Source organism: Silene latifolia, chromosome 5 (assembly GCF_048544455.1).
Source record: "Silene latifolia isolate original U9 population chromosome 5, ASM4854445v1, whole genome shotgun sequence".
NCBI classification, from domain to species: Eukaryota; Viridiplantae; Streptophyta; class Magnoliopsida; order Caryophyllales; family Caryophyllaceae; genus Silene; species Silene latifolia.
The window spans coordinates 9,414,626-9,428,349 of NC_133530.1; the positions used below are offsets into that span (position 1 = coordinate 9,414,626).

At 34.6% G+C, this 13,724-nt stretch overlaps 2 protein-coding genes across 2 annotated transcripts in view; both read left to right on the top strand.

Moving 5' to 3' along the window:
* The window catches only part of LOC141654784 (receptor-like protein EIX2), a 93,303-nt gene extending 82,058 nt beyond the window's left edge, over positions 1 to 11,245 (top strand). The window contains exon 5 of the mRNA XM_074461900.1: positions 11,175 to 11,245. The gene's annotated coding sequence lies outside the window, so the exon portion shown is untranslated. The remainder of the gene's footprint in view (positions 1 to 11,174) is intronic.
* Positions 8,203 to 11,245, top strand: LOC141654790 (receptor-like protein EIX2). The gene is made up of 2 exons (XM_074461906.1): positions 8,203 to 11,046; positions 11,151 to 11,245. Exon 1 carries the CDS (start codon positions 8,203 to 8,205, stop codon positions 11,035 to 11,037), a length of 2,835 nt encoding a protein of 944 aa, XP_074318007.1. The 3' UTR covers positions 11,038 to 11,046; positions 11,151 to 11,245.
* Positions 11,246 to 13,724: the final 2,479 nt, after the last annotated feature.

Sequence of the window (13,724 nt, forward strand, 5' to 3'; positions counted from 1 at the left end):
CAATTACATTCGAGGCTTCACGATGGATAAGTTTGAGTTCAAATAATTTTTGAGTTCAAATAATTTCAGTGGCGCAATATAATACCACCATTTATGAGAAATGCTTCAGTACTCCAACTAAAGAACAATAACCTCTCTCAAGGCTTGGTTCCTCTTTTGTGTCCACAAATCAAAATGCCTCTAATTTATCTTGACTTATCAAACAATTCTTTTTTTTTGATAAGCTTCTAGATTGTTGGGTTTACTTCAACAAGTTATTAATTTTACATCTAGAAAACAACAAACTTTGGGGGAATTTATTACGCTCCATCGGTGCTCTAAACAATCTCAATGTCCTTCATTTGAGCAACATAATATCAATATCTCTGGTGAACTCCCCCCTTCTCTAGCAAACTGTACATCTTACCCATAATTCGCTAAATGGGTACATATACCCTAGCAAACTGTACATCTTACCCATAATTCGCTAAATGGGTACATATACCCTCCGCCTTTGAAAGTCTTACTATCCTTACCCTGGGAGGTAATAATTTTTTCGGAGCCCTTCCTTCAAGCTTGTGTAACCTGTTAGATCGCACACCGACCTAGGCCGCACCCGTCGAGGAGGGGAGAGTGTCCAGTTTACAAGTCCAAGGAGGTTCCATCCCAAAACCAATTGGCAATGGGAGGAGTAGCCTCTTGGGTTATAAGCTGGATCACTCTTCTCTATTTCTTCGATGTGGGAGACCTACATGTGATTCTTCACACGCCCTCTCACATGTAAGGTCTCCTTTCGATTAATCGACAGGAACGCCGCAATTTTTCGAACCTGTTTCGTCGAGCGGGAACGTCGTCGCTTTTCGGACCCTCTCAAATTGTTGTCGATTCACTACCAACAAAGCTCCCTGTTCATCGATCGGCCATAGGCTTCTATAGTATGTGCCACTGTCAGTGCATCCTCCTTATTGCATGATTGGTTTTCTGTAATAACCTGCGAATGATTTACCGTTGATTTTACAGTTTAAGGTAACCCGATTTTATCAACCCTAATATTATTATAATTGTTCCAGGTTGCTAATCATTATTGGCTTAATAGGTTTATGTGCTGAAATTCTAATGAAGATATATTATTGTTGTGGCTATTAGTTAACTATATTATTAGTTATATATTTTGTACTTCGTAAAGTAGTCTTTCGGTGGGATGGGATGTCGAATTCAATTATGTTAGAATTAGTTTGTATACAGAGTAATTGATTAGCTTAGTGTCGGTTACATTTTTCATGAAAAGAATTCTTGTTGATTAGAAATTAGCATAATGAGTAGGTCTTAGTTCAAGTGATATATGAATATAATTATTAGAACTCTTGAAGTTAATTAGATGATGAGATGACTTTGCTCATGAGATTAGAGTAGGCAATGGTTTTGTACCTGATTGAGACATGACGAATTTTGGTTTCTTATTTGACTAGTTTTATACCCGTGCAAATTGCACGGGTAAGCTATTTTAAATTTGTTATTATGAAAAGATTAGTAACAATTTGATCATTTTTATAGTAATTAATTATTTCCTTTTAAAATTAGTTATCTTTAGAAATATTACACAATTTTATATTAGTCATATTTTAAGTTATATTTGAATAATAAATTTCATTTACGATTAGCGTAAATGATGCATTAGGGTCAATTGGTTGAATAGTTGTTGTAGGCATACATATCGTCTTGCTTAACTAAATTTGAGTTTTTGTTTTGTTTTATTACTTAGGCGACTTCATACAAACTTGACTTATATATATGAGACAAAATTATTCAGATGAAAATAACACAAAGTCAGTAAAATGAAAGTGGCTTGAATAGAATTCCAAGCCCGTGCAATTGTTAAAACGATTTCTCATTCGTCCAACTCATGCTCGTTTGTAGGACCTAGCCAGTGTAGCCACAGAGAAAGTGAAAATTTTGACCCGTGCATGTTTAAAATGACACTTTTAACCCATTTCTCATTTTGTACATACTATAACATACTCTATCACTTTCCTTAGATTCTTTGCAATTTTTTTTTTCCATAAATTCAACCAAAGTTTTACAATTCCTTTTTCGAGCTATATATGTATATTTAACACAACATAAGTGTCATTATGTAAGTAGCAATACAACAACTACTAAGCTAGATTCATATGTATAAAATTTCTATACGTAATCCATTTATGTACATTATCTATACAAACAATTAAAATAATTAACAACTATTTCAACCAATTTATGTGAAACAAATTCTCATTTAAGACACTAAAGTATCCGTCTTAAGCTTCAGAAATAAAATGTATACACTATTTAATACAACAACTACTAAAGAGGTCTCTCATAAGAGGTTATGAGAGGTCTCTCACAAAATTATTCAGATGAAAAATAACACAAAGTCAGTAAGATTGAAACGGCCCGAATAGAATTCCAAGCCCGTGCAATTGTTAAAACGATTTCTCATTTGGTCCAACCCATGCTCGATTGTAGGACCTAGCCACGAAGAAAATGAAAATTTTGACCCGTGCATATTTAAAATGACACTTTTAAACCATTTCTCATTTTATACATACTATAACATACTCTCTCCCTTTCCTTAAACTCTTTGTATTTTTCTTTTTCGATAAATTCAACCGAAGTTTTACAATTCCTTTTTCGAGCTATATATGTATATTTAACACAACATAAATGTGGTCATTATGTGTACACTATTTAATACAATAACTTCTAAGCTAGATTCGGTACACACTATAAAAAAACGTTATGTATATAAAATTTCTATACGTAATCCATTTATGTACATTATCTATACAAACAATTAAGATAATTGACAACTATTTCAACCCAATTATGTGACACAAATTCTCATTTAAAATACGGAAGTATCCGTCTTAAACTTAAAAAATAAAATGCATTAGGATTAATAAAATATTTTTCTTATTTAAACAAATGAAATATTATTTAACCCGTTTTAATTTTAAGATGAATACGTATATTGTTTTTAAAAACCACTCATTTTTATCGAGTATTAACCCATAAATAAAAACCACTCATTTTTATCGAGTATTAACCCATAAATAATCGGGATTACTGTGAAGAGCACACTGGCCCAAAATCCCAGCACTAATAACACCCCTTGAGTTGCAAAATGGATCCTCTCCATTTTTTTCTTTCCATTTCATCTCCATTTCCTCTCTTAAACTCATTTAATAATATTTTTTCCACCAAACCTCATTATTCCTTTATTTGTACCCATTAATTTTGAGCCGTTCGATGATGTCAGAATATGATCTGGACCACCGAAAGGAAATGACCTCTCCATTTCTTTTTAGGAAATGGAGAGAAACCCTCCTCCTTAAGTTGACTCATGTATATATACATAAACCCTATCTCAACTCCATATTTCAATGTTTTCACTTCCGCCGTTTTCATCTATCCCAACTCCATGCATGCTTTCATATCTTTTCTACTTCCTCCCTAATATCTTGAAGTTTATACACAGCCTAATTTTAATTCCGAATTCCGTACCCGGGCAAAATTTTTAATCTTCAAGTTTGTAATTTTGTATACATCTCTTCTTACTCCCTAATTAATCTGTGTTTTAAATTTGCATGTATGGTCAGTTGGTCACCAAATTTTTTAGTGTGATTTTCATGTATAATTATTATTTATTATATTAGCACGTCAAAAAAGCATTTTTTTTTATTTACTTTTACAATTCTTTAGGTTTTCTTTCAGTGTATTTTCGATCACTTAATATAAAGATTTCTTAATTTATTTTAAAAAAACTACTTACTACTGTTTTTTGTTTTCTCCATATTTATTTGTATTTTTTTTTTCATTTTAAAATTGGAGCGATATAAATTTAACTATCGTTACTTTGATTTTTTTTATAAGGTAGTTTAAGTAATTAACTTTGATTATTAATAACATTTGTTTATATAACTTATTATTAAAAAAACTGTCATCACAATTGACATAACTAAATATTGTTTTTAAAATTGATTTTTAACGCCTAGTATTACTTTGATATTAATTGTGATTTATGTGTTATTTTTTTTAGGGATATTAATTTTCTTAATTATAATTAGTTGATAATTTAGATAAATTTATGGGATAAATTATGTCATTTTTTTATTGATTATTTATTTAATGAGCCTAAGAGATCTACTCTTAGAGAGTACCAAACAATGTAAATTAAATCACTCTTGGAACGTGGGTGTGTAGATTAGCATGAAAAAAGGGACTCTTTGACAAATTGACTTTTAACCACAGTGCGACAACTCAGCACTGTGGTTGTTGCTTTAATTCGTGGGTGAGTAATTCGGAGATTTACTCCGAATGTTGAGCAGTTTTTATTTAAAAGGAACATTTGACGGTATGCCACTGATCTTGAGATTAGGATATTGGTATTATATAGAGTTATAAGGCACAGTGGAGTATCCACGGGGGGTGCAGTGGATGCACCTGCACCCCCATGTTTCTGCAAAAATAAGTAAAAAGAACAGCATATATGTTTCAGTAGTATTTAGTTGGTGCATTGGTTTGAGTCCCACCTTCTTCCCCCTGCCACTCAGTTTCAAATCCAGCTACTAGCATTTTATTTTATTTTGGTCTTTGGGTGGCGCGATTTGTTGGCCCATTTCATCAACTAAAAACTCAAGCATTAATTCCCACTTCTAGCCCATTTCATATATTCATGGCATTATTACTCCGTATCATACTTGGGTTATTATTAAATATTAATTAGTACTTTTAGCTATTTGGATGTATTCATGTATGAACCTCAAAAAAAATTATTTTCATTTAAGCAACCTTTATTACGATATGTTTAAGTGTTATTCTATAGATGATATAAATTGTTATATTTTGATGTTATGGATGACCAAGATAAATATTTTATTATTTTATTATTTGTAATGGGGATAAAATCATATTTTCAATGATAAAAAACTTTCGTAGAAATCCGCACCTCCGTTACTAGAATCCTAGAGACGCCACTGATAAGGCATGTGTGCCAAGTTGTCTTTTACGGTCGAGTATTGAACTATCTAATCGACTTCTATCTGAGGATGATTTTTCATAAATATTAATTGATGTTTTGTTTTTTTAAGAGGATGCATTTGGTAGATTTTCTTCCTACGTTTTTGTATTTTGTGCAGATGATTTTATCTAGAGGAGTTTATTTTGATTTTTAAGCTATATTTGGTTTGTCTAATATCCAAGGGAATTCTATCAGCTCATTGCTTCATGTACAGGTCAGCAAGTCCCATAAAGAGAGTATACAACTAAACATTGCTGTGTAGTTAAAGATTAGATATCTTATACCATGAAGCTATACGATTAAAAGATTATAGTTTGGCTCAAAACCCGCAGTGGTGAGCCGGGCATAGAAATGTGCCTTTAGAAGATTATGGTTTGGCTCAAAACCTGCAGTGGCGAGCCGGCCATACAAAAGTGCCTTTAGAAGATTATATTTTGGCTCAAAACCCGTAGTGGCGAGCCGGCCATACAAAAGTGTCTTTAGAAGATTATATTTTGGCTCACAACCCGCAGTGGCGAGCCGGCATACAAAAGTGTCTTTAGAAGTTTATAGTTTTGCTCACAACCCGCAGTGGCGAGCTATGCCTACAAAAATGCCATTAGTAGTCGTATGAGGTAGAGTGAGCCATTAGATACTCTCTGAGCTCACAGGACATTGAGGTGTGCACATAAAGTATGTGATTAGTCATTTTTTTATTAACCTCTTAGTCTCTAGAAAGTAAAGTTTCTGACTTTCTAGCTGTTGAATCATCTTCGGACCAAACCATTTTGTAGAGACAAAATTAGTTCATTTGTTTTATCATTTGAAATGCTAAACTAAAGAGTTTTCGTTTCCCTTCCTTTGGTTTTAATATTTAAATTGATAGAGGCCACTTATATTGAGGTAGTGTCGTCATGTTGACGGTTTATTTTCAGGTGACTTCCGCTTCGGTTCAAAAGATTTTCAAGTCGAGCTTTTGATTAAAGACCTTGTAAATGTTTTATTTTATTTCGTATCATTTTATATAAAAACCATTTTGTAAAGAGATTTTGTATATTGATTTTAATATCCCCGTATTTTGGCGCCTTTTTAATGTAAATGTAATTTTTAATTTAGTTGAAAAATCGGGGGTGTTACAGTTGGTGAATTATGTTGTTTGCTAGGTTAATGAAAAAGTAGAAGGTGTATACTTATTAAAGGCGTTGTGATATTGTATTGATAGGTACAAACGGATTAGAATCCTCTCCATTTCTTTCTCTCCATCTCTCTCTCTCTTAACCCATTTAATAATAATTTCCCCTCTAATTTCCATTTTCCCTTTATTTTTAGGGATGAATGTGTGTGAAATGCAGTCTATAAATAAAAAAAATTGTTAAAATTGTTATGTCTTGACTTGTCTAATTGTGAAACATGGCGTGTATTTCCATTTTTCATCATATCCTGTTCGCTTTTTTCATTTGGCGCACATAATATTGATTTCCATCTTCTGACATAGTGCTGTAGATTGACTGACCACAAAGCCTTTTTCAATTCATTTGGCGCACATAATATTGATTTCCATCACAGTGCACGAATTTTTTATTTATAGACTGCATTCATTCTCAATTGCTCATCATTCATTCTCTTTTTATAAGACTTGAAAAGGTTAGATCAAAACGCACCAAGTATACAAGTCTTAGTAAACGTAAATAAAGAATGGAATAAGTCAGTCGTCTATGTACACCATTTAAAAGGAGTTTTTTTCCAAATTGGGGTCTAAACACATACAAATTAATAAAATGGGTTGAGTTTCAAAGTATTTACCTAAAATGGGTCCACGTCTTCACCGAAGCTAGGCTCGGATTCAAGTCGCTCTCCCGCTCAACGACCTTACCCAAAGTGTAACTTAATGTTCGCCCAAACCGCAGTATGCTACTTCAAGGCAAGTCGCTCGGGGAGTGAGCGATTTCAGTTCAAATCGTCCTCCCCCACAGCGATTTGGGTCTTTGGAGAAAAAAAAGAAAAAAAAAAAACGCAGTTTAACAGGATCAAACTCAAGACCACCCACGAAATTAACACTTATTCTATACTACCTAACCAGCAGAGCAATCCAATTTATATATCAAATTAAAGTGCTTAAAAATATTATTGAGTAATTGTTGTGCAAGTCCCAGAACGCATTTATTACTACTAACATTAAATATCTACTTTTATTCTCCTTATTAAATCATAATATTATCTTGGGTGTTATGGTTAGGGGTGTGGTGGGATTGTTTTAAATTCCATGTTCGATGTTCGATTCCCATCAGCTACCTTTTTTTTTCCCTTAGTCGCTCAGTGGCTGGGCGGTTTGACCTCAAGTCGCTCTCCCGCTAAGCGACCTTAATCTGAACCTAGCATCGCCAAAACCGAGCCTACGTGGACCCATTTTGGGTAATTAGTTTCAAAGTTACCACATCGACCTTAATCTGAACCTAGCATCGCCAAAACCGAGCCTACGTGGACCCATTTTGGGTAATTAGTTTCAAAGTTACCACATTTCGTTAAATTGTTTGTTATAAAACCCTATTTTGGAAAAAAATTCATTTAAAAGCCTCTTCAATTGAAGATTAACAGTGCACGAATTTTTTAGTGCAAAATCGAAATTTAACTTTTTAATTATTTTAATCACAGTGGTACTGAAACTTTAGTCTCACGGGTGCCCTACCATTTTCCAAAATAATTAAGGGGTACGTATGAAAAGGTTAGATCAAAACGCACCAAGGATACAATCACTTTGACATTGTCAAACCATCACAGGCTTAATTACTTATCAGTAGCCTTTGTTTTATTACTTAGTGCAGAATTTAGTGATTCTTCTTGAAAAGTCATGCCCAAGTTACATTCCAGAAGACGAAGACAATACTACTTCACATCTTCAAGTCGTTGCACGACTTCAAAAGCTTTAACAACCATATATAGGGAATGGAGCGAGTTTTAGTCCCTTTTCTTGTGAACTGAAAGTGTCTAAAAATTGAACCGACCTGAATAAAACTGAAAATTAAGTCCAAATGAAAATGACCTTAAAGCTATTTCACAAAATTACAAGTCGTGAAAAAATGAGTAGAGACCTCTATATAAACATACGCCAACAAGCTATTAACTAAACCACTCACACAATTTGTTCGACGCACATTTATAGTTTCATCCACAACAATAAAGATAAAATGAGTCCTCAATTTACCTCCAAATTATATGATCAATCTCTTTTTCTTCTTCTATTGTGTGTTTGCTTGACCTACTTTGGTTGTCATGCTAGAATCCAATGTGTGGAGAGCGAGAGAGATGCACTGCTTGAGTTCAAACGTGGTATTCGTGTCGACCATTGTGGACTCCTTGATTCTTGGGGAGTTACTCAAGATTGCTGCCTTTGGAGCGGTATTCAGTGTCACAACTACTTTGGCCACGTGATCGCCGTCGATCTTCCTACACAATACTATCCCGCCAGTAAAGAGGATGCCTGCCTAGAAGGTACAATCGGTGTATCTCTACTTGAGTTGAAACATTTAAAATACTTAAACCTCAGTCGAAATTACTTTGGAGGACATCTACCCAAGTTTATAGGCTCACTTAGTAACTTAGAACACCTTGACCTTTCCTATGTTGGGTTTACTGGAGTCGTTCCTCATGAGATTGGAAATCTCTCTAAATTATTATCTCTTAATCTTCATTGTGCATATCATTTTCACGATTATGATATGAAGGTTGAAAGCTTGAGGTGGCTATCACAACTAAGGTTGCTGAGGGAGTTGGATTTGGGTAGTATTGATTTGAGTCTAACTACAAACAATTGGTTGTCTATTGTTAACAACCTCCCTCACTTACATGCCCTTCTCTTGGATTCATGTAACTTATCACTAAAGTTGCCTTCATCTCTTTCATATATTAATTCTTCCACAACCATTAGTACTATTAGCCTTGTAGGAAATAACTTGAATGATACATCAATATTTGAGTGGTTGTCGAATTTGAACGGACTTGAGACGAGTCTTGTTTACCTTGACCTCTCTTGGAATTCTCAACTGTTTGGAAGTACTTTACAACTGTCCAACCATACTTGGAATTTCCCTGGTAACTTTTGTAGTTTGCAAGCCCTAAATTTAGCGGGTACTGGTCTTAAGTACAACTTCTCAGAGATTATCCAACTTTTATCTGCATGTTCACACCAATCATTAATGTTTTTAGATTTACGTGGTAATCAATTGTGGGGTTCCATTACTGACAAAATTGTTAACCTTTCTTACTTGAGGGAATTATACGTTAATTTGAATCAGCTTAACGGCACCATTAGTGAAGCACTTGGGGGACTTCCTAAGCTTGAAGCGTTGAATCTTGGTAGGAATTCTTTGAAGGGAGTTTTAACGAGTGTACATTTATCAAATCTTTCCAATTTAAGTTATTTAAACTTGGAGGATAACACAGAACTGGAGTTTAACATTAGTGCCAATTGGGTTCCTCCATTTCAATTACAAGGACTCGTGTTGAGATCATGTAAGGTTGGCCCAGATTTTCCAATGTGGCTTATAACTCAAAAAAACTTAACTACTATTGATATATCCAATAATAGTATTTCAAGCATGATCCCTAATTCTTTTTTCAACTCGTTATCACCCAAATTAGAGCAATTATTAATGTCTCAAAACATGATGTATGGGGCACTTCCAAATGCATCACCCACATTTGATTCCAGGGTATTAGTAGACTTGAGCTCAAACAATTTCGTCGGCACAATACCACCGTTTTTGAATTATGTGAAGGTGTTATATCTCAACAACAACCACTTTTCTCAAGGTCTTGTTTCTTTTTTGTGTCCGCAAGCCAGATCGCCTTTGATTTTTCTTGACCTTTCAGACAACTCATTTTCAGAGAAGCTCCCTGATTGTTGGGATTACTTTGATAATTTATTGGTCTTACAGCTTCAAAACAACAAGATTTGGGGAAATCTGCCTATCTCCATTGGTGCGCTAAATAAGCTCAATTTTCTGCATTTGAGCAACAACAATCTCTCGGGTGCACTCCCTATGTCCTTGCTAAACTGCACATCTTTGATTAGTCTAGATCTTGCCTATAATTCACTGTCTGGGCACATACCCTCTGATTTTGGAAATAATTTTAAAAATCTTAGCATTCTTACCCTACCAAATAATAGCCTTTCTGGAGCTTTACCTTCAAGCGTGTGTCATCTCACTCGACTTCAAATATTGGATCTTTCCAACAACCGCATTAGTGGAACCATCCCAAGATGCATATACAATGTCCAAGGCATGGTTAACATAAATAATATCTTACAATATGCCTCTTTTGATTTATCATATTTAAATATTTCCATGCCGTATGATCTCACTGATAACCCATCGATAATGTGGAAAAGAAACGAACAAAATTTTGGAGGAGGACATGATTCAGTTGGACTCGTAAAAGCCATAGATTTATCTAGAAATCTTCTGGAAGGACATATCCCAGAAGAAATTTCAAGCCTTATTGGTTTAGTATCCATAAATTTATCAAGAAATCATTTGAGTGGAGTCATCCCATCGAGTATAGGTCAATTGACCTCTTTGGAATCTCTTGATTTATCACATAATGAGCTTTCCAGTGAAATCCCAACTAGTTTGGCTAAAATAAGTTATCTAGGAGTATTGGATTTGTCGTATAATAACTTGTTCGGAAAGATTCCGGATGGCACTCAACTACAAAGTTTCGACATTTCAGCATACATGGGAAACCCTGGACTTTGTGGAGCACCACTACCTAAATGTGATGAAGATGAAGGGGCCATAACTCCAAAAAATATAGACAAAGAGCAGCCTAGCGATAACTTTATGCTAGGAGTGTACATAAGTGTGGTGCTTGGATTTATCTTTGGATTTTGGGGAGTCTGTGGTACTTTAGTTGTCAAAACATCTTGCCGACATGCCTTTTTCCGGTTCTATGATGACATCAAAGACCGGATTTATGTGATGGTGGTTGTGAATATAGCTAGAGTTTGCAGGAGAACTTGAGGCCGTCTCGTAAGTCTTTCTAAATTTATATTCTAATGAACTGATTGTGTATGTAATTTTTTTTTTTTGTTAAAATTGATTCTGCAGTTTGCTTTTTTTTTTTTGTTTTTCAGGGGCTGCTGATATTGCTTTCAAAGAATATATTAGGATCTCCTGTTATGATCGATTGATAGTCGTCTTGTTAAAACGCAAGATGAGCAAATAAAAATCTTGAAGATTTAGATGAAATATGTAGATTTCTTTGTTGGGAACATTAAATTAATATGTAGACATCAGGTTATTCATGTTTCTGATTTTAGTTGAGCTAAATGTGGAGTTGCAATATAACTTCAATATCATTTGTATCAACATTTATATGGCATTGTGTTGTTTTCGAAGTAGTCTCATCGCTCGATTTTCATTTCTCATTATAACCACATGCAGAAACCATTTTCGCTGAGGCGTGATATTGGTTACTTAGGTATTCGTCGTCCAGATGTTTTGGAAGTATGAAACCTTTTTGCCGATGATCTTGATCCGTGAATTTTTTTTCCTGAACTTGTGACAAAACTTCTTGATTCTTGGGGATCGGTGTCACTACGAATTTGCAGCAAAATTACAAAATTACCTTCTCCTACTCTTGTGTGGAGAGTGATATGGATTGAATAATACATGCTTGAAGAACTCGAACTCCTTGATTCTTGGGGTTTAGAGTTTAGACCAGCCTTGAATGATATATCAATAGTTGAGTGATTATTCGACTTTACTGCGCAGTTAAGAGTTAAGACCAGCCTTGAATGTCTTGATCATTTGCTATCGTCTAAGCGTGCTAAGAAACAAACTATAGGACACCATTCTTGACAACATCAGCGCCTTCTCTTCGTTGAGGGAATTATATGTACGTGGCAGAACGAGGGAAACAAGTATTTGTTATGCATCCAGCCCACTTTCTTATTGTGTTTTGTATGTTAATTACAAAAGGATTAACTTGTTTGACCCAATTACTATGACTTTGTGAAAGCTTCTCGGGAAGCATGTTTTGTGTACAAGGGAAATAAGAGCAGCAACTTTGTGTGGATAATAATCACACAAAATCTCAAAACAAAAGAGAGAAAAAGGCAGAGGGTGTTGGTTATTTAAGAGTAATTATCGGTTCATTTAGCGTAATTAAGATTGGTTCGTAGATGGGTAATTTCTAAATAATATAATGTGAGTTCGGGAAGTACGGAGTGTACACTCACATAATTATTTACGGAATTACGGTATAGTTTTCGGTTCGAATAACTATGACGGAGGTTGGTAGTAATTAAATTACTCGGGTTTTAATTGAAACCGGAATTTCTGAAGAGTTGTAACTCTTCAGAAATTAATCTCCCTATACCCTCCTTTGTCATTATAAATAGACAAAGGGATGAGAAGAAAAAGTTACAGTAAAACAAAATCTTCTACTGCATCAAAGAACATATAACATTCTACAACAAAATACTTCTATATTACGTCTCTGTTTTTGTGTGCCAAAAATCAGAGGGCACCGTCTTATCTCAGTAGAAAGTTCGATTATACCCAGGCCGAACCCAGGCACTGTTAAGGGTCGAATTATTCTATTAAGAAAGTGGAGTCGATTCGTTGCGGTTTTATTGTCAATTCCTTTTTTCGTACATACTCAAAAACTAACAATCTAATAGAATAATTTCGAAATCTGTCAAGATGACGAATGTTGAGGAATGACAATGAAGGATACATTCTAGTATTTATCGTTTTGTGATAATGATCGATACCGTTAGCAAGGAGACTATATTGTCTCGGTGGAGATTTTACATGCAAGTTGCGAATTCATTTTGGAAATTTAATGTTTAAAAGTGGAACGGGCACAATTTGCTGAGCCATTTGTTATACATGAAGATGTACATATGCTTGATTGTTATGTACTGGTTGACGACACTGATGGCGAAAACTGTTGGGGAAGCGTCCTGTAAACCCGGTGCGGGAAGAATCTCACCCAACAACGATACTACGAAGGAACACACACAACGAACGTAAGTAAGAACAAATAAAAATGACACCACAATTTATCACGTGGAAACCCTTCTCAACTAAGGGAAAAACCACGGCTCTCTCGACAAATTAATTCACTTAATAAGATATTACAAAATTCGTAAGTACAATCACTCACACTAGTATTGTCACTTTCTCTCAAACTTTGCCTCACTCTTATTATTTCTAATGGATGTTGAACACTCTCTTTTCACTCTTTAGAACAAGAAGTATTCTCACCTATATAATGTAATTTGTCTTTCTAATTTTGTGTGTCATAAAACTATTACCACCAATAGCTTTTTATACTACACTAATCTCAAAACCTCCAACAAGTTATTGATTGTTCTAATTAAAACAATCTCATAACATATAGTGCATTGTATGTTCCATCTTGTAAAACGTAATCCATCTACACATTTACATTGTAACATCAACACACTTATTTCACCATTTAGTATTAGGAGTTTTGGGGAGATTAATCCAACAATTTCCTCCCTCGACCCAAAGCTCCAAATACTTCAACTATCTCAGAAAAGCGGACTTTCTTCTTTACGTCGGCCTTTCTCTTCACGCTATGTCCATCCACATAGCAAATATTATTCTTCGTCTTCCTCCCTTGCACCACCAAGCTTCTCCCACGATACACTTTGCACCATTTACCACTACCAACA

Bases quoted from the DNA above. Each gene is read 5' to 3' on its own strand.
- LOC141654790 (XM_074461906.1), top strand. From the start codon at position 8,203: ATGAGTCCTCAATTTACCTCCAAATTATATGATCAATCTCTTTTTCTT.